Source organism: Eublepharis macularius, chromosome 12 (assembly GCF_028583425.1).
Source record: "Eublepharis macularius isolate TG4126 chromosome 12, MPM_Emac_v1.0, whole genome shotgun sequence".
NCBI classification, from domain to species: Eukaryota; Metazoa; Chordata; class Lepidosauria; order Squamata; family Eublepharidae; genus Eublepharis; species Eublepharis macularius.
This window is the reverse complement of record NC_072801.1, coordinates 40,177,116-40,201,363: the sequence shown is the minus strand read 5'-3', so window position 1 is coordinate 40,201,363 and position 24,248 is coordinate 40,177,116. Positions and strand designations below refer to the sequence as shown.

Below are 24,248 nucleotides of genomic sequence, written 5' to 3'. Positions count from 1 at the left end.
TTATGACATTGTTACGGTTGCCAGGCCTCCTTACCCTTCCAGCAGGAGGGGGTGGGCTGGCTCATGCATGTGCTCCTGGGCCTGCGCGATGCCGTCCTTCCAGCAGGAGTGGGGGGACCTGGCTCGTGCATGTGCTCCAGGGCCTGCATGATGCCATCACTTCCAGGAATGGCCAATGACAGCAAGTGACGGCCAGAAACAGACCTCCTGGGCATATTCCTGGGGCTGATTTGGACCCCAAACAGGCCAAATTGGACCCATTTGGGGCCCAAATCGGCATGCCCAGGAAGTCTGTTCCCCTGCCAGCCAGGTGAGTGGTAGTGGAGGGTCAGCTTCAAGTCATCAGTGGATGGTTTATAACCATATACACATCCCTTGGTGATTTACATGTCTGAATGTACCATCACAGATATAATCCCATAGACAGACCTTTCATATCACCTTAACACACAGGTTTTTTTGGTTAAGTCTGTTCACACAGTCAGTTGCCTGTCATCAATGTACATTCATGGGGCATAGAAGAGGAAGACATCACGTAATACGCAGTAATATGTGAAGGAACCCATAGAAAACTTTTTTGGGTATGGTTTTAAGGCTGCAAAATCTTGCTGTTGTTGACCCCCTTCTCCAGCTCTTTGATACCGTCTATGTTTTGACCAGAACTGAGAAATCTTTGAATGCAAGAGGAGTAGGCTGCACCCCTCCCATCTCCTGTCTGTGGATTAAAACCACAACCTACACGCCAGGCAGCTTTGCTTTTATCTACACACTGGCCCGTGTATAATTGAATCCGTTTATAAAACTGCTCTTTAAAATGTTAAACATCTTTCCCTTGAAGGTCTTTGCCATCAATCAGGTTTGCAAAGAGCCTCAAAGCAGAGGATGAGCTGAGGCCGCTGTAAGAAATCCTTAAGCAAACGTCTGTCACTCTGGCCTCTGACATTTTCCTTCAGCAGAAAACGAGAATCCCATGGAAGGTCACCTCGTTGGATTATGTCAGCTTGTGTAGAACGGTGCTGTGGCCTAGGGCTGGGTTCCCCAATTAGCAAATAGGTTACAGGCAAGTGCCCCTCGTTCAGGTTCTTCTCACAGGAGGGCTCCAGTCCCTTTCTCTACATGATACAACAGCTCATGAAAATGTCAGCCTGAGAATTTACACAGCATAACTCTTGCAGAGAAAGAGAGAGTTGATGATCTATCTGAGCATCTCTCCACACCTCAGCTGTGAGGGTAGGCCTGTTTGTGCAAGTCTGTATAGTCACTAACTGTCTCCCCCCAAGAGCTGATTATTAATGTAATTATTTACATTTCTAGCCCAACCATATCTTTGCTCACTCAGGATGGTAAATCTTAATTTCATCCAGGCTGGTGCAGGTGTTACTTTCATGCTAACTGGGAGCCTGCCAGCCGTGCATATTGGGAGTGTGCGGTCTCTGTTTTACATGTAAGGAGGCAATACGGGAATGGAAAAATCATGCATTGTCCAATTCACACAATCCAATGACTGCATGTATAAGAGTAAGATTCAGGTCCAGTAGCACCTTAAAGACTAACTAGATTTCCAAGCTATGAGCTTTTGAGAATCAGAGCTTTCTGACAAAGGGAGCGCTAACTCTCAAACTCTCATACCCTGGAAATCTAGTTGGTCTTTAAGGTGCTGCTGGACCCAAACCTTGTTCTTCTACTACAGAGCAACACAGCTACCCACCTGAAACTGTGCACATATAAGGTGACTCTCATTGGGCATGCCTGATGCAGGTGGTTGGCTGGCTTCCAGTTCATGTGGATATAATGTCTGCCTAGGCCTGTCTATTCCATGGCCTCAAAGATTGGTAATCGAATTAGGTGGCTTGAGGAATCACAAGAGTGCAGGCAAAAGTATAGTCTACATTGTTTTCCACTTACAAACATTTCCTTGTCTGTGTCAGTCTGATTTTTTTTCAGAATAAAGATCTTCACCAGCATAAACTTCCATTCATCTCCTCCTTTCTCAGTTCATAAATTTAAAAAAGAGGCACAAAGGACCTCTAATAGTCCAGATGTGAAGGAGGGTCCTGCTGCTATTTTAGGGATAGTTGCAGCAGTGGAAGATGGCAGTGGGAATGGACCTTTTTTCACACTCCAAGCCAGTGAACAGTAGTTAGTAGTCATAAGCCTTTGGAATTTTATGGAGGGACCTCTTTAGCAGCTCGTTATACAAAAAAGCCTAGATATACTTGTGTTGGTGCCACAAGTTACTACGTGTTTGGGCTTTTGCGAGCACATCCCAGCTGAGAGCACTGGTATGAGAATTTGTCCTCTCCAAATACAGCTTAACTCTACTTTAGGACTTTACAGATAGTGTAGTGGTTAGAGTGTTGGACTAGGATTTGGGAGCACCTGGTTTGATTCCCCACTGCTATGGAAGCTTGCTGGCCAATCATTCTCTCTCAGCCTAACCTACCCTGTAGGACAGGATAAAATATGACAATAAAATGGAAGAGAGCAGAATGATGTAAAACGCTTTGGGTCCTCTTTGGTGAGAAAGGCAGGAATGAAGCAGGTAAATGGATTAAATGTGTACACCAGGCCTGAGTTGGTACAGCAGATCTGGAATGATGAAGCATGCCACATCATCATCAATAGTCACAACGGTCTTGTGAAAAAGAGTTTTTTAGGAGATCAATGGTGCATAATTTTCTGTGCGCAGGTAGCTTGGAATGTATGCCTCAAGAGTTTTGCCCCAGATTACTATCTTCATTGTTGTTCCCTTGTCAAGAGAGATGTTTAAGGGTCTGTGACGTCTTGTGTGTGGCTATTTTACCACCTGCTGTAATGCTGCCTGATTCCTGATGCAGTACCCTTGTACACCATCTGGCTGCGACTATCATCTTGTTGTATATGATAAGTGCTGATGCAAAGCAATAAAACTTGCTATTGCCACCCACTGCCCAAAATGGATGCCCTTTTCTAGGAAGTAGGTTGTCAGTTTCCCCACAGTGCCGTGGTGTTGTGCTTGGGCGCGTGTTTTTCTTTGACTGAGTTGGGTAGGATGTCTGCCAAGCCCAATATTATGCGGCCTCCAAATGTCAGGTTTAATCTCCTGAAGATGATAGAAGCGATGAGGTCAGAGATGTGGAGAGCAGAGCTTGTAAAGTTCTTGGAGATGTGTTTACAATGGAAAGGTTTTACTTTCAGTGTTTGTGATGGAACCTCCCATGGGGAGATTGTCAAGGAACTGAGGGGAAATGTTGCATCCCGATCCATTAGATGCATTTCAGACTTTGTTGGAAGGAGGCTGCCACCAATTTCCCACAAGCAAGCTTTGTTCAAATAAGGACTTATCAAGGCCTCAGACAGTGCCTGAGGCAAGGAGAGGTGTTGGGCTGCCATTAATACAGTTTTGCCTTTAAGCTAGAAACATTTAGAGTCCCCAACCATCTGGCCTTCCAGACAAGTAGCTGCAAAATACTTCTTCGCAATGGAACTTTCTACCTCCAGAGGGGCCGTTTTCCTTGTTCACACCATATCCCTCCTTAGTACAGGCCACCTCTGCTCCTCCCAGAAGGGCTTTCAGAAAGTGGACAGCTGTGGTAGCCAAGTCATAAGGCTACCATTCTTTGGCTCTGGCTACCCAAAGGACTTTGTCTAGGAAACCCTGAGAATGCAGAGCACAGCCATGCTCTCATGTTTGCCAACATGGAAAAAGAGAAAGATGAAAATGTGATTGATTTATGAAAAGTAGGCTGCAGATGAGGTAGAAGAGTGAATCTTGTGGCTGGTAAGCAACCACAAAGTGCTTTCCTTCCAACCTCTGTAAGTGTCAAGAGCATTAAGTGGTTGAATGAAATAAATTTAAATCTGGGATCGGAGGAGCACAGATCAGGAGGTAGAAGAGGCAAGGTGATTGAGGGTGGGGGTGAGGAGCGCAGAGTGCTTTTCCTTCCCTAAGGTTACCAGCTTTGGCAAGTCACAAAGCTAGCAAGGAGCAGTGTCCACCCTGAGGCGGAGCCTCGCCTGGGGCCTCCCCACAATGTATTTGCTGCGAAGGTCAGGTGGGAGTGAGGGGGAAGGAGTGGGAAGGACCAAAAGAGGAGGAAGGAAAAAGGCTTTATGAATGCCACCCACCATTTCTGGAAATTTCCCTCATGAAGTGACAGTTCAGTCTCTTCATGTGAGATTGGAGGGAACACTTGAATGAAATATGGAATCAAAGGGAGGAAAGATCAGTCTTTATTTGTTATTTATTTCTTATTGTTTCCTTCATGACTGGAACTCGGCACACTTTGAGAGAGATTGGAGGAGACTTTCCAGTCTTGCCCAAAGTGGTCTGAATTCCAGGCATTATTGAAACAGTAAGTTATAAATAAAGGATAAAAATTGAACTTTTCCCATATTCAGTTTGTTGTAAGGAATGATCCTCATTTGGCAAGTGTCCAGAAGAGAGAAAAATTGTTTACCCTAGTGGAAAACTGAGGAACACTTGCACTGTGTAATCTGCCTCAGCGAGAAAGGCCGACTATAAATAAATAAACTAACTACTGAGTAACCAGAATAATCACCCATACACCCGAGATGTGAAGACCAACTTTTTTGAGACCAATGGTATGATTTCACCTATGCCATCTTTTTAAAAAACACTTACGCAATGAGGAGAGGAAGGGGGAGATTCATAGGTCTGAAGAGAGATGGTGGAAATTGGATTCCCATCCCCTCAGATATCATTCTCCAAGAACCAAAATAAATCTATGGAAATCATGAGGCCTTGCCATTTGCTTCTGATTTAGCTTTCTGCTGTAACAGCGGAGCAGTGGAAGACTTTTGTTTGACTGGTGATTGCTGTTGAGGGCTCTTAGAGGTGTGGTAAATCACCTTTCCAACCATCAGCACAATTTAGCATTGCTTGAGTGGGTATTTAAAAAGAAATACGGAGCTAATATTCAGGCAGTGGTTGAGGAAGCGCTAGCGGTCAGGCTCCTAACAGCTAAGACATGCATGGGATCATAAATTAAACAAATTGCTGTCGTCATGGCTGTTTCCCCAAAGCGCTAATTATCTGGAATGAAGAATAAACCAGTGGTCAGAAGATGGAAGGAGAACTCCTTTGCTTTCAAGGACCTGGTTAGGAGTCATGTTAGCATCCTTAGATAGAAAGAATCTTTGGTGCCTAACTAATCACCTGGACATCTAACCCTATATTTCTAGTCTTCATCTTCTATTGGTTTGTTGTCAACCAAAAGATAATGCTAATCCCTCCAACATTAATTAACAACATGATGTTTTCCTTACTGGTTTAGGCCTAAGTCCAGCTTACTGTTTCCAGCAGAAGTCTTTGGGCTATCCCAATAGAATATCAGGTTCACACACACACACACACGGCCGCCGTTTATCTGCAGTATTTGGTATTCAGAGGCAAGCCATCTCCATACACAAAGCTTCTATTTAATTATTATGGTTGACAGCCATTGACAGAGCTATATCCTCTGAGAATTTGTCTAACCCTTTTAAAAAGCCATCTGAACTAGTGATGATCACTGTTCCATGTTTCCTAAGTTGTGTGAAAACAAATCCTTTGTTAACCACTTTCCTTGGGCGACTCTTGGTTTCTAGTGTTATGAGACACCTTGTCTCCCATTATCAATTTGTCTCTACAGCGTGCAACAAGAATGTCCTAGCTGTTGAGACATGAGACAGCCAGTTTGGTCTGTGTGAATTTAGTGTGAGACTTAGAACATGTCCAGAAATGTCTGCAATATGTGGAGATTTGGGGGCAAACTTAACATTGATTTTCAGCCAAGGTAAGGTAATTTTGGGTTCCCTGAAGATAGCAGTCTGTTGGGTTGATTGAAACAGAGTAACAAAAACATAGTTTATTTTAATTAGGGTTAATTTGAAACCAAGATTCTCTCAGATCTTGGTTTGCCTGCTCTGTAGAAAGGGCAGGCAGTACTGAAGAACCAGCCAGTATTACATCAGGATATCTTCATTTACACTTTCCATGAGACCATACTTAAATACTAACAGTGGATTCTAACCAACTATAATTAATGTAGTGGCCCTGGCCCACATTCAGATAATCACACTAACCACAGTTCATTTAATTAAACCATGGGTTCCCATAATGTTTGAATGGAGCCATTGGCTCACTGAATCTCATGAAGATAGGTTTGGAAGGCAGGGCAGCATGTGTCCTGTAATTTTCTGGAGGAAGACAATCAGGAGCACAGAATGTGATTAAGGGTGCAGAAATTAGCTTCATGAGGTCCTCAGTTGCCTTCCTCCCCAGCAAGATTGTAGCTTTTACAACTATGAAAATGTTCTTGAAGTTATGAGGTATTTATTTGGAAATTTACACCCCACTTTTCTCCCTAATTGGAGGCCCAAGCTGCTTAAAACATTCATCTCTATTTTAGCCTCCTAACAACAGCCCTGGGAGGTAGCTTAGCCTGAGAGAGAGTGACTGACTTTAATGGGGTGGTTGAATAAGATTCCTGTGGTCAAGTGATAGGGCTTCGTGAGTCAACAACAAGACTAGGAGAAGCAGGATATATAAAGCAATGTGGTAAGAAGTTGAACTGTAGATCAAGTTAAGCAACGGTCATCTCTAGGCTAGATTACTGTAACTCGCTCTACCCGGGGCTGCCCTTGAGCCTGACTCAGAGATTACAGCTGGTACAAAATGCAGCAGCACGTGTTATTACGAGAGTGCCAAATAAGGCACATAAAACACCGTTCTTACACGAGCTGCATTGGTTGCCAGTGGAGTACTGGATTAGATTCAAGATTCTGGTATTGACCTATAAGGCCCTGTGCGGACTGGGACCAGTGTATCTACAGGATCGTCTCTCCCCATATATTCCCCAGAGGACACTCCGATCAGGGGACAAACAGCTGTTGGTGGTCCCTGGCCCCAAGGAGGCCCACCTAGCCTCGACTAGAGCCAGGGCCTTTTCGGTCCTGGCTCCCACCTGGTGGAACGCTCTGTCTGCCGAAATCAGGGCCCGGCAGGACTTACTATTCTTCCATCGGGCCTGCAAGACAGAGTTGTTCTGCCAGGCATATGGCTGAGGCTGGGCCTCTGCTGGCCTGAAAAAAGGGGGTGTATAAAACCTTAACTTTCCCTGTGAAGGCTGTCCACCATCCTGTTTAAAATGTATATGGATTTTATTGTATTTTAATATGTTGTTATCCACACTGAGCCCACTCGCGGGGAGGGCGGAATAGAAATTTGAAATAAATAAATAAATAAATAAAACTTTAAAAATCATAAAATGTGTGTAATTTATACAGGGCTAAAGAATTCAGGGTGCAGAATTTTTTTCCCTAATAGTGTGGAGACACACAGTCCTAGTGATGGCAAATAGGGACAGATTTTTAAAAAGAAGGTGGGAGAAACTTTGAACTGACTGTGCAAGGTAGACGCACCTTGAAACATACAGTGGATGCATGCCGAGAAGCCAGAGGCAGCCCAGGGTCACTGACACGTGTCCCCAGTGGTCAGACACGAGTCTGTCCTTCATGCTTTATGTGTTTACCACAGGAAAGCCCAGTGTGACTGCGGCAAATATGATCACCACATAAAGTATGAAGCAGCTCTTTTTCTTGGCTTAGCTGGGGTGTGGAGCAGGGTAGTTCAGGCTGTTAAATAGCCTTTTGTCTTAGTGGCTGGGGAAATTGCAAACACCTTCATTAAGGAAGATGCAACCATTGTGCAGCGAGGGCCTCTCTCTCTCTCTCTCTCTCTCTCTCTCTCTCTCTCTCTCTCTCTCTCTCTCTCTCTCTCTCTCTCTCTCTCTCGAGCGATGAGATGGCAGTTGAAAAGGATATTGGAGTTTTGCGTTGATATGGAGAGTGGCTCTGGGGTTCAGAAGCATAAGCCGCTCTTTGTTCATTTAGAGGGAAACAGCAGCCCAGTAGAAACAAGACATCCTGGCTTAAGATGCTTCCCACGTCTTTGGTGTGACCTTTTTTTTCAGAAGGAAGGAGGCATGGGGTCAAAGAATCGAGAACATCTGCAGTAGCTCAGCTTTTCCCTTCCTTTCCCAGCTGCTTTGATTAATTTCTCTGCTTCTAAAAACATTCTGTCCCCCTCAGGTGCCATGACAAACCCCGAGTTTGAGAGGCAGCACGGCACCCTTACTCTGGCGTGACATCCAAGGGAGGCTCTCTTGCTCTTTCCTGGGCATTAGAAGCAAATCTTGTGTCCTAGTACAATTTCCAGTAAATAACGCTTTTTTGTACGCAAAACTGTCAGGATGCGATATGTCATGGGCACTGAGGTAATTCAGGAGTAATTAATTCACCTCAGTCAAACACCCCACAAAGAAGATAACGTGTAGAAGCCTCTGCAGAAGCTGTGGATTTAAATAAGTGTGAGACATGGCGTATTGGGTTAAGGTAGAATTAAGTTGTGACAGAAATGTAGCAATATGACTGTGTTGTACAGCCTAGCTGTCAAGAATGTAAAATACCCATTTTGGATGCTGAGTGGTATCCAAATGGACATTTGAGGTTATTGGTCTGACAGCAGAAGTAAACAAGAGTCTTGGGGCACATTAAAGACTAACCAGATTTTATTCCAGCATACGTGTTCATGGACTAGAGCCCACTTTGTCAAATTGCATGAAGTAGGACCTTGCTGGGCAGACATTTATATATGAGGTTAACAGCACAAACCTGCCCACATTTATGCAGAAGTAAGTCCTGCTGATTTTAAGAAGATAAGCTGCCAAATAAAAGTACATAGAGCTACAGTCTAATGCTAGCACCCTAGATGTATTTATTTGGAAGTAAATTGCATGAGCTCAGTGAGATTTCCTTCTGATTAAACAGGCAGAATTCTGTTTCTTGAGAGTCTTGCAGCTTTAAGAGTCTAGCTCTTGTGGCTGTGAAGGTACAATTTGAAGGTATATGGATAGAATACTGTGTTTACCCCTGAAATCTCAAGTCAGAGAAGGTGGCAAAATAAGAATTCCATTGATTGGAGGCAAGATCAGCACAAAGCTTTGTTCCTTGCCCTTTAGGGCCTATCCATTTTCACATGCCTTTTCCATTTAACTGAGACTTTACTTGGTTCTCTCTCTCTCTCTCTCTCTCTCCCTCCCTCCCTCCCTTCCCCTTCCATTGTCTTCCCTTAGCCCTTCTCCCCCTGCCCCACCCCAGTTCCTCATGTGTTTGTATATTTACATTTGAAACCTATGGCAGTATTGTGGTATTTGTTCTTTAAAAATTAATTCCTATGTTTTATACTGTTCAGTATCCTAATAATCTTTACTGTGATTGTTACACAGGGCTGACAAAAACAGAATGAAAGCTACTAGCTTAAAAATTACAAAATGAATTATTCTAAATGAAAAAAATTATGCCGATTTGCTTAATTTACATTATTTATATGTGTTGCAAAATTGGGTGTAGGGTTTGTTTTTTTTTAGTGTACTGTACATACAGCCCTCTTCTACATGCCAGCTGTTTTGAACGATTTAAGGTCTAGACTTTAGACTTTCCTCTGGAACTGTGCATGCTTTCATAGGTACATTGCAGCTTTTTGAAGGAGCTGTATGTGTACTCATGTGTGACCATTGGTAAGAATCTACTCTATGGCCTGGCTGAATAAATAGGGTCCATATACAGCCTGATCTTGTCAGATCTCAGAAGCTAAGCAGGTTCAGCCTTGGTTAGTAAGTGGATGGGAGACTTCTAATGAAGATCAGGTTGCATAGGCAGGCAATGGCAAACCAACTCTGTTAGTCTCTTGTGATGAAAACCCCACCAGGGGTGGCCATAAGTCAGCTATGACTTGACAGCACTCTCTGCCACTACTATATGCAGTCGAAGGATGCCAGCAGAGGTAAAATTGGTGTCTGTAGCTATCAGAGCTTTGACTGTGGAATTCTTTCCTGAGGAAAGACTTGTCAGGTCGATTCTTTTTTGATAATAATTTTGGGAGTTTTGGGCTGCCATACCGGTGTCCTGCTGCTGCAGTGGTGCAATGTTTCAAGGGAGATATTTTAAATAAGGAAAAGCAGAATTCAAACAACACATTGCAGTAAGTTCGTTTCTGGCCCTTCATACTTAACTATGCAACCTGAAGAGTTTATACAAGGGTTCCAGTCAATCAGAAAATGAGACCGGGAGTGAGGATGTGGATGAGATATAGCAGATACAGTATATATCAGTGGTAGGAAAATTCAGCGACTTTCCAGGCCTTCCCTGCTAGCCACTCATGAAGAGATTTGCCTTCAGGCCTGTGTCAAAGGACTTGTTGAGAAGGCAATTCAGCCGTGACAGTGAATACCTTCTTTATGTCTTTCTTCCCCTTAGGTTTTTACGAAATATGGGAAGTGCTACATGTTTAACTCAGGAGAAGATGGGCATCCTTTGCTGACCACTGTCAAGGGCGGGACAGGCAATGGTCTGGAGATCATGTTGGACATTCAGCAAGATGAGTACTTGCCGATATGGGGAGAAACAGGTAAGACGGGGACATCTAATAAAACAAGTGGTTGCCATTTATTTATTCCCTTCTTTTATACCCCACTTTTCTCACTAGTGGGCACTCAAAATGACGTACGTGTTCTCCTGTCCTCCAGTTTATCCTCACAACAACTCATGAGGTAGGTTAGGCTGAGAATGTGTGTGTGTCTGGCCCAAGGTTACTCAGCAAGCTTTCAAGGTAGGTTGGGGGATTTGAACCTGGTTCTCCTAGATTCTAATCCTGCACTCTTATCACTATATCACACTGGATCAAAGAAAAATGTTCTTGAGAATACCTCTTTAATTCCTACAAATGTTTATATATATTTATTTTTTCTAATATTATAATGACTCCAGCTTTCTGTAGCCAGACTTTCATTTGAGGTAGTATTTTTCTCCTTCTAATTCAGCTGTCAAGGTTCTAGTTGCTGTCAAGAAACTTTTTTATGAGATACTGATTTCCCTTTTTCACTTTTTAAGGCAATTGCCCTAGAAGGGCTGTTTTGGATGCACATGAGACTTCTAAAATTTTACTCTCTCTTCTGATCTCTTACAAGTGTCTGTTCAGAATTTTTAACAACTAGGCATACCGTGAGATATGGTAAAAAAATCCATACATTTCCTGTTTTCTCCTGTGACCATAATTTTTGCCATTCTTGCTGGTGTGTAGTACCATCTATATAAAATCTTTAAAGCATTCTCTTTCATTCATAAGTCAAGTGTAGGGAGACACGATGTTAGCCGGAAGACTTCGCAATCTCTCTATTTTCAGCTAAGCAGCTTCAGCAATATTCATTGAAATGTCTTTTTTCCACCTGATTCTATATATTGAACTTCTGCTTTCCAATTCAGTCAAAAATCTAATAATTCCGCCCCCCCTACTAATCACTTTACTTTTACTGGCTGCACTATGATTTGTTCATATTTATTTACTGGACAAAAATATTACTCCTTTAACTGCTTTCTGGATTGAGCTCTGTATCTTAAGGCCAGATTTTACTGTCAAAGCTATGACGTTTCTTGGCAGGCATCCTGCAGATCCGGTTGCTTATTCTGTTCCACCCCTTATGATACCTAAAAGACCCCCCCAATCCTGCGAACTGGGTCACTACAGAGAACCAGTCCAGTGTCATAGCACCCAGCTCTGTGCCTGCTGCGTTGTACCCAGATCTGCTGTATCCACTTGGGCCTAGACGACACATACATTTGTTTGTTTGTTTGTTTGTTTGTGTGTGTGTGTATTTATATATTTATATATTTATATGTATATGTTCATCTATACTCCACTTTCTCCGCTCCTCAATTTTATCCTCACAACAACCCTAAGAGGTAGGTTAGGATGAGTGTGTGTGACTGGCCCAAGGTCATCCAACAGGCTTCCATGGCAGTATGAGGATTCGATCCTGACTCTCCCAGATCCTAGTTTGACGCTCTAACCACTGTACCATTCTGGCCGTCAGATGGTAGAATTTGTAAGTGACAAAGTGAGCCTTACCATTTCAGACAGCAGGTGGGGAGAGACACATTTTTAACGTGCCCTCATATGAAACCTCCCCACATTATGTCTGCTCATCAGGGAGAAAAGTTCTCTGTTCTCTCCTTTTGATATTTTTTTTTACTTTCAGGGGAATTATTAATGCGAAAGAACTTTGATAAATACACTCCCTTCCCTACAGTCAGTAGTAGTACAGCCCTTTCAACCACCTCAACAGCTTTTGTCACCTCATCCTGCTGCATATGTGAACCATGCTGATCTGGTCCACTTATTGCTGAGTCAAACTACTAGATTACTGCCCCCCCGACCCTCCTTCGTGCTCCCTAACTACCTGCCCCCTCTGAAATCTGGATAGCATATCTAGGCCTCTGACATTTCCTTGGGTACCCTCAGTGCCCTGGGTGCAACTTGACGCTGTCGTACCATGATAAAAGCAGAGCTGTGGCACGAATCTGTGTCTCCCACCTGTTTTCTGACTGGCACAGCAAGGCTTTGAATGGGTCGAGCTTTCCGAACACACACACACTTTAATAGCTAGTATCAGCTGTGTTGGTTGCCATAGCAACACTTAATTCGGCTCTTGGTTTTAAAATAAGAGAGAGAGTTGAGGATGTCCAAATATTAGCATTCAAATGCTAGGGTGGTTTTGGTACAAAATCCACTCAGAAAGGCTCTGGTGTCTGAAAACAGGGGCTTCCCTTTGCTCTCAGAATTGCCCTTGGAGTTGAACTTGGGAATGAGGATTTAATCCATCCCCCCAGGAATGTGGGCTGGAGAGTTACCCATTTACACCTCACCTTGGACATGTAAGGACTAGGTGACCTCCTCTCTAATCCTCTGCATCCCACCCTACCTGTATCTGTAACATGGGGGAAAACAATACCAACTTACTTTACTGGGCTTTTTGTTTGCTTATGTGACCCACTTTTATTTTCAATGGGGGCTCAAATTATCTTCCCTTTCACTGTTTTATCCATGCAACAACCCTTTGAGGTTGGTTAGAGTTAGAGTGTATATCTGGCCCACGGTCACATAGCAGGCTTTAGGTGCAGAATGGGGATTCAAACTCAGGTCTCCCAGAACCTTGTTTGATACTAATCACTATACCATTACACTATAGGATTGTTGAAAAGAATCCTGAGCGCTTTCCTTGAACAAGTGTTCCCATGCAATCAGCTTCTCCCCTTCCCACTTTAAATCACAAGGAGTGGGAGGATTCACATAGGGATGCTACTGAACTTTGCAGATCCACTGTTTCAAATCAAGGACCTCCATTTTTTTTTACTTTTCCCTTGTGCAAACTGAACACATTACTTTTTGTGCTATTTTCTCTTTTTTTGCACCAGTCCCCCCATAAAGTTATCTTTCTATCTATATATTCCTTTTTATCTCATCATGTCTCCAAGGAGCTTAGGGCAATATACACTGTTTCCTCCCAATTAGGGGGGCGGGGTATGGTGTTCTCACAACCACCTACCATTGCCAGCCAAGGGCAAGACGCTGGGGGGTGGGAGCAAAGATAGCTGGGAATGGCATCACATGATACCACAGGATCTTTCTGACCAAAGAACCAGAAGTGACATCACCAAAGAGTGTGATGCTTTAGGAATTCCCCATCCAACCTCTACAGTTTTTACCACAGAGATCAGGAGATGATCCTAGAGAGTCACTCAACATAGCGATGCCACTTCTGGGTTTTGTGGGGGGCTGTTAATTATTGTTGCTGCCCCCCCCTGTTTGCTTCTGAGGCTCAGTGGTGGGGAATGGAGGTGAAGGGCAGGAGGTTACCAACCTGGTAGCCCTACAACCACTTCGTGAGTTGGGTTAAGCTGACAGAGGGAGACTTAATGGCGTAAGGTAACCCAGAGTGCTCCATAGCATGGTAGGAATTTGAAAAAAATATATACTTAAAAAGTGCATTACGTAATGCCATATTGAAGTGTTAGAAGCCTCAAAAATGGCAATTAAGATTTCTAGTGGTTAGTGTTAGGACTTTGCTGCCCTCTGTGGCTCTTTCTCCTTTCTTGTGATAGAAAAAAAATGCAAATCATCATTAGCAGTGAATAATGATTGAGAGACTGTATTTTGCATTAGAATATATTTTGCATCCTTCTTTCCCACCTTAAGAAGAGGTGCAGGCATATGGCTGGAATTGGGGGAGGCTGTGGCTCAGTGGTAGAGCATCTGCTTGGCATCCAGAAGGTCCCAGGTTCAGTTCCTGGCATCTCCTGTTGAAGAGGCTCAAGTAATAGGTGGTGTGAAAGTCCTATATCTGAGACCTGGTAGGGCTGCTGCTAGTCTGAGTACACAGTACTGACCTTCATGCACTTGTAGAAGGTGGGTTCATTGTGTACATGAATCCAGACTTGTAATTGTACATAGAATCATTCTTTTTGCTGTCTCCCTGCTCAAGAGAGAGATTGCATTACAGAGTGTGTGTGTTTTTCTGGCCCTCTTGCAAGTGAGTTTTGCTGAACTGGCACTTTTAAGCATAGAATGCCAATGTGAACATATCTTAGTGTTGAAAAAAAGAGGATACATTTCAGACAGAATGTACAGAGAATGCCGAATAGGTAAACTAAACTTTGCGTTTCTTCAGCTAATAAGTGCAAAAGAAATTGTGCAGATGTAATCAATTTGCGTGATTAATACAGGTCACAGAATTCCACTTTTCTTGCCTTGGAATTCTGATTGGGCATGCAAGATGCATAGTGCAGCTGTTGCCCTTCTCCATTGAGCAAACTGAACCATAGACTTCTCTGCCTCTTTGTGCCAACAGAAACCAGCTTTTTTCTGCTTGTAAATCTTTGCCGCAGTTCCCTCCTTCCCAAGTAGGACTTCATCTTGGGCTCTACTATTAAACTTCTCCATAAAACAACCTCAGCCCGGGCGCCAACAGCCTCACAAAAGGAAGGACGCAGCTCTCTTTTAAATAACGTTAAGAGGCTGCATTACCTGGTAGCAATATTTAGTCGTGGCTGTAAAAAAGTGACAAGGTTCTTGATTTATGTTGCCAGGAACATAAAAAGTCCGACTGGATGAATAACATCCTTAAAAGCGCCAGCAGGCAGAAGGATAAATAAACCCTGGGAGAACGAGGAGGAGGGTGTTGGCCTGAGAGCTTGTTTCTGAGCCCATCCTGGCTGCCCATGACCTTCAAGGAAGACAGGGAGAGATGTCATACAAAGGAGAGCATGCAAATGTTCTTCCGTCTCATTACGTCTTGGACCTTTTCCTAATGAACAGTGGAATTAAGGCAATTAGCCATGTTTTTGCAGAAAGAAAAGGTCAATGGCGTTTCCCCTCCTCTGGCAACAGCCTGGCCACCATAGAAATGGAGGCACCGTTGCCCAGTTTACACAACCATCTCTTGTGGATAAGGAGCAGCCTGTAGCCCACTCCTTCCACTCCATAAGTCAGGGCTGAGTCATGTGCTTTGCATGATGGAAAGGCTGTCACACACAAACCCTTCTACCCTGCACCTAAGAGTCTCTCTACACAAGACATCTGACATGTGAAGAACATGTGTTGGGAGATTCAGTGTTAGCCACAAAGGGTAGTTTAAAAAGACAGAGCCAGCAGCAGGGCAAAGGCTTTGTTATACACTGGAGCTGTGCGAAGGGGCTGTGAAATGCCAGAAAGGAAACTTCTGCTCATTATAACTTCTCCAGGTCCGAGCCCAGCTCTGGAAGGCAGCTCCAGCCCATTTCCATTCCTTGCTGCCCTCTGGTTGCGATCCCACACAGCTTTACAGTGAAATTGACAGAGCCTTCTGGGAGGTGATGATGAAATTAACAAACCCTCTGAGGAGCTGGCTCTGTCTTTTTAAACTAGGCTTCCCGGCTGACATTGTGTCTCCCTACACTTGACAAATATGTGCTGAGGCATCTTGTGTAGAGACACTCTAAGTTGACATGTGAGGCAGGAATCCAGTAAGCACAATGACTAAGGATCACTCAGGGAAGTGCTGTGGGCTTGGGCTAGGGAGGCCTGGGTTTTTATTTGTTTGTTTATTCAGATATTTATACTTGACCTTTTCACCCAAAAGGACCATAAGCAGCATATAACATCATTCTCCTGTCCTCCAGTTTATTCACACAACAGCACCTCCGTGAGTTTGGTTAAGCTGATGGAATTAATGGCCCAAGATCATCCGGTGAGCTTCCATGGCAGACGGGGGATTCGAACCTGGGTCTCTTAGGGCCAAGCTACACATGACGAATGACACTTGAACGGCAAGTGGATCAAGTGGAGGGCAAGTGAACAGGGAGAAATACACTTGCCGTTCAAGTGTCATTCGTCATGTGTAGCTTGGCCCTTAGGTTGTTACTGCCCGCATAAAATAGCTGCTTTAAGGGCAGAGCCAATAATTTAATGGGCTGCCACAGAGATAAGGCCAATCACAAAATGTTGGGAGGCCTCCTTCTGCAACAGAGACAACAGCTTCCAAAGGAGGTCCCTCTGCCCCTTATAAAGGTGGTGCCTTCTGTCATTCGCCTTGTTCAGCGTTCTTTCTCTAGAATTGGTCCACTGGATACCTCCTAGTGCTCAGCAGCATAGCATAAAGGTTCCTCAAGGGAGAAATGATAGAGGTTTAGAAAAGTAAGTGTAATTTGAAGGAAGTGGATAGAGAAAATGCTTTTCTTTGCTCATAATGTGAGAACTTCAGGTCACCCAGTGAAATTGAATCGCATTAAGGTCAGGGCAGACAAAACTAGCATTTCATCATGTAATACAGATTTGGATCCACAGTGTGGAATGACCCTGGCTTAGGTGTGATTAAAAGAAGATTAGATAAATGTGTGTCTATCGAAACCTCATTAGGCATGGTAGAACCTCCAGTTTCAGAGGCAGTATGCCTCTGAGTACCAGCTATAGGTGACAAGTGGGTGAGAGTGGTTCCATTGGTGCCCTGCTTGCAGACTTCTTGAAAGCCTCTAGGTCAGTAGTGCTCACTCTGTGGCTCATGGAGAGCCACATTCACAATTACCATCAACCAAAAGAGCCACATTTACTTCCAACCTTGGCATGAGGCCTCCACCTCAGGGAGGCTTGCAGTTTATCCATTCCTCCAGTGGTGGCTGTTTCAAGGTGGGGACCACCTGCCAACCACAAGCCCCACCAAGGCAAGGGCCTTTTCTACTTTCCTGAAACATGGGGCATGCACCACACTGGGGAGCAGTGCTCAGAAGAACCACAGGAGGCTCCCAAGCCACTGAGTGTCTCTGATCTAGAAGATCCAGCACAGCTGTTCTTACAACCGTCTCCTGTTGCTTGCCCCAGGCTTCTGGCATTCTGAGGCATGCTGCTTCTGGGCACAGAACTCTCACTTCGCTGTCATGGCTCGCAGTTGTTGATAGACGGCTCCTCCCCTGAAAGTGTCTAATCTGTTTCTTCAAGCCATCTCTTTGAAAGAGCGGGTTCTGCAAAGGTCAGCTGGGTTTCGGCTGTCTCAGTTGGATCGTTGAGCAGAATGATTTGTTCTAGCAGCGAGGGGCGGTCTCTCCGGAGCACTTGAACTGAACCAGTGTAGCTGCTGCCAAAGCTGTTTTGCCCTTTAGCTGATTCCTGTTCCCATTGAGTCATGCTTTGGCCCAGCGCTTCCTCTTTCACCAATCTTTTCTCAGGGCCCTCTGTGCTTTCAGCTTTCCCAGGGAGCAGGCGGGGAGCCTTTTAAACATCCTTTTCAGACTTGAGAAAGATAATTTAAGTATAGATACAAAGAACTGCAATTCTGGACTATGGTCTTGGTTCCGTTGATGAGGATGTTGAGGGCTGGGGTCTAAACTTGGGACAAGGGTAGGTTTTCATTGCTGGTGGTGGAGGTACTTGATATCTGGCTGGGCTTTTAGTGGGAAGCTGGTGATTATAGAAGCGTTTCTCTTGCATAATAAATGTCATGCCCTGGAATTCTTTTTGGCATAAATTAGAGTTGAAATATACACAGTCTCTAAAAAGAAGGGTGTGCTGAGACTAAGTTGGCTGTTTGAATGTTGGTGAACATTCCATGACATCATAGCTGTTTAGCTATGTCAAACTCACAGCCAAGCAGCAGTGATTCTCTCAGCTTTGTTACATTTATTATAACCATTTTATGGTCATCGGATCTGGTTTGTGGACTCCAGGCCATCATTGAGCCTTATGAGTAAGAAGGAAAAGACTGCATACAAGCCTGGTCAAATAGTGAAGCAGAAATGCCCTGCTTTGGGCAGTGGGTCCTGGGACAATTTACAAGGACACAAATTTAGGGCAGCTTTCTAAATGTCAACAAAAGCAGGAGAGGTAGGGTATCTTGGAGATAGTTAACTACTGCAGGTGTCAAGTTTTAGGATAAGTCCTTGAATTTGGTGGTAAACACTGTGTCTGAGGCACAGTGGCAGAGTGGAGCCATGACACCCTTCCATAAAGCACACGTGTGGCACTTCCAAGGTGGCTGCCACTGCCAGAGGTATGGTAAATAAAAGCTGGGGATGGGGGAGATCAAGTAATGGGGTGGAAGGCCATGCAGTAAAGGGAGTACAGCTGAGATAAAGAAGGGCTGGCTCAGGAATGCCTTTGCTGAGGAAGTGGATCTTGAGAGAACGTAAGAAGGGTAAATGTTTTGGTGAACGGGAGGAAGGCATGGCCGGGTCTTATTGATGCTGAATGGAGAGCTTCATTTACCTCCTGGGGCTTGCATTTCATGTTCCCATTAGTGGCATTCACAGCTTTGACAATATTATTATGCTGTTGGTTGGAAAGATTCCCCACCCCCCACACTACTTTTTGTCAGCAGATACTTGCTTTGAACCCCTTCTACAGAAGAATTCTTCCTTATTGGAGGAGAGGGACTGGTGAAGGATAAAAATATAACCTTTTATACAAATTGTATGAAGCCATTCCTGGAACGGCAGTTTACATCTCTAATAACAACACTGCTTAATGGAAAACCCTTGTGCAGAGAAGAGACCCCTATTTCTAAGCTGGCAGTGCCGTTACTAGTGATCGAGCTGCCATGCTGGAGTGTACAGAACTGTTCTCAAACCTGCCTGGAAGAGTGTAACTTTCTCTTCACAATATCAAAGTCTTCTACATCTGGTGTTCTTTTTCCTGCATGCTGCTCTCCATCTAATGAGGGCAAGATCTGCAGTGCAGTCTTAAGCAGAGTTGCACCCTTCTATGCCCATAGGCTCTAGTGGACAGAGAAGCTTGTAACTCTGTTTAGGATTTCTCTACTGGAACATCTTTTCCTTGCTGGAAGAGAAGCGGCCAGGAGAAGGTGGTTTTTGAGAAGGAAAAGTAGTAGGAAGGGAAAGGCTAAGCCAGTGTTCAGCTAGGGAATCCCAGATTCAAATCTCTGCTGCCATAAATCTTACTGGGTAACCTTGGGCCAAGAACTCTCTCTCAATGGAATCCACCTCACAAAGTTGTTCTATGGCTTAAATGGAAGGAGAGGGAACTGCCTTAAGTTCCCAAGGAAGGGAGGGGAGGAATTTAGTTAGCAGTTCCCCTTGCTTTATCTTCTGTTTCCAATCACAGCTGTCAGTGCAGTTTTTCAATTTAAAAAAACAACCAACAGGAGGCTGTTCACACAGCTCCCGAATATCTTTTGTTGAGAAAACATGCACAGGATAACCCTGTTTGTAATGTCGCCAGGCTGAAAGTAAAGCCTGCGTCTCCCAAAGCAAGAATCAGACCTGCAGCTCTCAGTGTTCTGGGGACCTTAGCAAGGGATGTAGGTCTTGTATTTTGGCCCGACCTTTTCCAAGTTACAAAGGTATATGCCAAGAGCTATTTTATGCTTCTTTCCTGCAAGCTACATTTTTGAAATTTCAGCAATGAGGCCCTCCTGTAGCGAGTCTGAAATGGGGCTTAATTGCAGCTGCAGTATTACCAGGGTTTAGTCCCAGAACCTGGTTTGAGCTCAGGATTACAATAATAGCACTGAGGACATGCAGAACTGAGGACTTGAGAACTGGCGGGGGGGGGGGGGAAGGGGGTTGATTTGTGCATAAGGGTCGATTTCTCAGCACTGAGTTATTGCGCACTGAAGCGGAATGTGTGAATTGACACCTTTTGAAAAACAGTTGGTGTTGAGGTGATACAGAATTTCCCTTTGTGGTTCTCTGCAACCCGTTTCAGTCCATTAACAGTTTTGGCGATCAGTCCATGCGTAAGGGGAGATCTCACTGTGCACAGTCCTCTCAAGACATGCTGTCACCATATTGTGTGAGTAGGTCAGTGCATGTATTTTCTAGCTTTGGTATGCATGAACTCGTACTCCTCAAAAATCTAGGCTTCCAGTTATACCTACCAAACTAGAAAATGCATACGTTGCCCTATTTGTTCTAGAGGGGAACAACATATAACAAGAGGGTCATGCAGAGCATAATCTCTTCCTATGCTTGCTCAAATTGCCAAAATTATAACCTCCAGGAAAGAATGAGAGCCCATTTGGACATACAGGTCATTGCTTAATCTTGTAACCATTGCACAATTTAATGTGCACGTGTGAACAAAGCAGGATTCTCATTTGGATTCTCCCTCAGTATTTCTCACCAGAAGACTGACAATAGCCTGTCTCACTCCCAGGTGAGCTGGGCAGCACAGCTTCTGTGATGGCAAATGTGGCTTTCAGGCAAGCTCAGTCCCAGCATCTAGAAATTTAATCTCTGTTCTGAGGCTTGTTTTGTAGGATGATGCTTTGTGGAGGTGGGGAGGGGGGAGCTACGTTTCAGGTCAAATTTGACTTCCTACGCCATTGGCGGCTCTGAGCTTTGTAACTGTTGATTGCTTTCTTCAGTCTCAACTGCCTAGAGCAAGATGGTGATGGTGATGGATTTGTGTGGCAGCAGCAGGGAATGGGGTTGGGGGACAGACAGCATCCCTGGGCACTGCACCTGCAAAGTGTTAGTAAGGACCTGAACATTGTGAACAGGAGCTGCTGTTCTGGGGAGGGGGGCACACACAGTGCAGGTGACGAACAGCTGTGTCTTCTGGTCCAAGGATGCTGGAATTTTTCTGCAAGGTTGCCATGGAGACGGCTGTTAGCATCACTTAGCATCCTGCTCAACTCTATGAAAGGAGACCAGTAGCAAAGTCTGGAGCCTAGTGCTAAACTGGAGTTGAGTTGCAGTAACAAAGAGGCCTGGAGGGCAAAAGGAGATGATCAAGCTCAGAGGAATACAACCTGTAGCTAATGGAAAGGCTCCAAACAGCAGCTCTGGGGCAGGAAGGCACACGGGCAGGCAGCAGTACTGAGACAGTGGCTCTGGGGCTGTAAGAGAACAGCTGGTGAGGAAGGCGAGTGAAATCAATGTGGCAGGAAGCAGGGCAGGGGATCGAAGCAAAGAGAAGGAAATGGAACAGATTCAACTGTATAAGATGCAAGAACTCTGAATGGCAGGCTCCTCATTATCCTTAGAATTGCTAGTTCAGACCAAAGGACTGTTGAGCCCAGCATTTTTTCTTTCCTCTAAAATCAGCTAGCTGTGATGTTGCTAGTGGCATGCCCCCCTGAATTTAGTAATCTGTTTAACTGTTTTAATGTTGTTGTTGTTGTTGTTGTTTTGGTTGGTTTTGTTTGTTAATGTGACTTTATTGTGTAAGTTTTAATTTGTCAGCCACCTTGGTGTCCCTTATGAGGGCAGAAAGGTGGGAGAGATATTTTGTTAAATCAGTAATCTAAAGTAAACTGTTACCATCTGGACCAATATCAAATATCTTTGAAGCTGGGGGGCCACAAAAATCTTATGCCCTAGACTCTCTTTTCAGCTCCAGCATTCAAATCAGGGACATGTGAAGTAAGAGAGTGTTTGAAGCATGTGTTGAGTGCCTTCAGCACTGACAAACTGGTAGTTACATCTAGAAGTAGGGGGTTCAGGTCACACAATGTGTGGCCTCCATGCCTGCCAAGCCCTCTTAGAAATGAAGGTCTTGACAAGGTTATGGCTTTCTTATGTTTTCTTACTGGATATTGGTAATTCAGATATATATGTTCTTTGGCTGGAGTCTGTATGAAAAGATACCTTTGTAGATTGGTACTAAGCATGTCTGATCAGAAGTCATTCCCATTTGGAAAAAAATCACAGTCAACAAGTCTTTGCATACTGTGTGGTATGCAATGCGCACTTTTGCATAAGGTGCACATTTTTGCAAGTCCTGCCCACATCAGTGTTGTTTTCCTTGCCTCAATCCCCCGAGGATGCTGTTCTACCACCAGAGGGTTTTTTTCAGGGTTTTCTTTTTATTGATGATTGATATCATTGTAGCTTAACACGATAGTGATATATTTAACATTTTTTTTTAAAAAGTACCGCAGTGGTTGGGGGGAGAGGGTAGCAGCCACAGTGAAGTGTGGCAAGAAACCACCACACTGCCATGTAGGCACTCTATTACCGAGGCGAATGCCTCTGCGTTCTCAGCAGTAATGGAAGGAGCACAGAAAATCATTGCAGTCAGGATACAGCCTTACTCTCAAGTCCGGGTGTTTAGGATTGCAGCCTTCCTATCATCAGGTTGAATCCAACCAAGTTTTTTCTTGGTGTAAAGGAGAGAAAAGGTGGTCCCCTTTGACCACCACAAAAGCAGTGCTGCATGAACAGTGGCCGTGGGGGGATGGAGGAGTATAGTAAGAAAGGGAATGGGGTGAGATGGAACAGGAAAGCTGACTGAATCTAACCTGTTATGTGGGGGAACACCCAAGTACAATTTCTTGTTACCTCGGAGTCTCAGGGAGCAAGAACAGGAAGGGTAAAAACAAGCTGCTATCCAGGAGCTGCCTACCAGCTGCAAAAGCCTGCTGAAGGCCTTCCATGGTGTTTCTTCCTGCGCGAGCCTGCCACGTCCCCCAGGCCCCGAGGGAGAGATTGACAAATGTCAATGTTTATCCAAACAAGCTTCCCACACGCCAGCGGCAATCCATCTCCACTGTCTCATCTTGAAAGCCGCCGACAGCGGGGTATTTATATCCGTAACAATCAGAACTGCCTGATTTGGTTATTTACATGGATATTATATGAGCTTCTATAAATATTCAGCTTGCTGAAAGAATAATTAAGCATTGTTAGTGCCGGCTGGAGAACGATCGTGGAGAGTAATAGGAGTTGCCAGGCCCTCCTCATACATGCCAGGACTGTCTCCTCCCTGCCCACCCTCAGCTAATGTGCTTTCCTTTGGCAGTCAGGTCTGTTCCACTGTGGTTGTTCTGGTAGGATGGCCATGTTAGTCTATTATAGCAGAATAAACACTAAGTCTGTTGGCACCTTACAGTCTAACAAAATTAATTCCAGCAGGAGCTAATGTCTGATGTTGCCGCCTTGGGGACCCTGTTTGGGTGGAAAGGTAGCATATAAATGTTATAAATAAATGAACACATTTTGTTGAGTCATTGCTCACTTCTTCACATGCCACTACTGTGGTTGAATGCTCTCACCCCTGGGGCCAAGAGGTTTAAGCACAAAAAAGTCATGCATTTCCCTATGCATGGATAGGATTGTTTTCTGGGACCCCCAGTGTGTTGGGAAAGCAGGGAAAACAAAGGGGTTAAGAGATAAGGGTACAAGGATACATAGAAATGGGGAAACCCATCACCCGGGGACAGTGAGAGTACAGGGGCAGGGGGTCACAGAGACAGAGATCTGGGAAGAAATCTAAGAAATCTTAGAAGAAATCTAAGAAATCTAAGGTGTGAGAAGCTGTGTACAGCTGAATGAGAAGGGGCTTGGTCAAGCAAGGCGTATTGAATTTGATACTGCAAACAGAGAGCTCATTCATGGAAGGTTCCTACTGTAGAGCATCGCGGTATCTAATGTCCATGTAGTCAGTCATGAAAGCAGTGAAACCAGGCCATCCACAGATGAGGGTGAGGTCTCTAATTGCAGACTCACCATGTGGGCAGGAAAATCCTGATGATACCTGAGCGTGCAGTATATTTGTTATGAAGAAATGAATGGGGAGAGATTGGCCTGTATAAAGCCCTTACAGGATTCTGGAAAGAGAGATCATGAAATTGTGTGTGTGTGGGGGGGGGGGTGAGTGTGTCACAAATTGTTCCCCCTTCTGGGATTCCTCACTGGCTCCTGATTGACATCCCTGCTTAAGTACATAATGAGTGACCTGCCAGATTAGAGCAGTGGCCCCCATCTGTTTCAGGATCCTGTTTCATATGCTGTTTCATACAGTGAGGAACCAGTTGCCCTGGGGGGGCCAACAAACAAGGCATAAAGGTCAAAACCTTTGCCTGGTGTCGCTTCCTGGCACTGCTATTAAAAGATTTACTGCCTCTGGATGTGGAAGTTCCCTTTAGTAACCGTGGCTACTA

The 24,248-nt window shown here is 44.5% G+C and overlaps 1 protein-coding gene across 1 annotated transcript in view; it reads left to right on the top strand.

Annotated features, from left to right (window-relative positions):
• The window catches only part of ASIC2 (acid sensing ion channel subunit 2), a 495,552-nt gene that overhangs the window by 414,047 nt on the left and 57,257 nt on the right, over positions 1–24,248 (top strand). Inside the window, exon 2 of the mRNA XM_054992824.1 lies at positions 10,300–10,450. Coding sequence (XP_054848799.1) covers positions 10,300–10,450 — 151 coding nt within the window. The remainder of the gene's footprint in view (positions 1–10,299; positions 10,451–24,248) is intronic.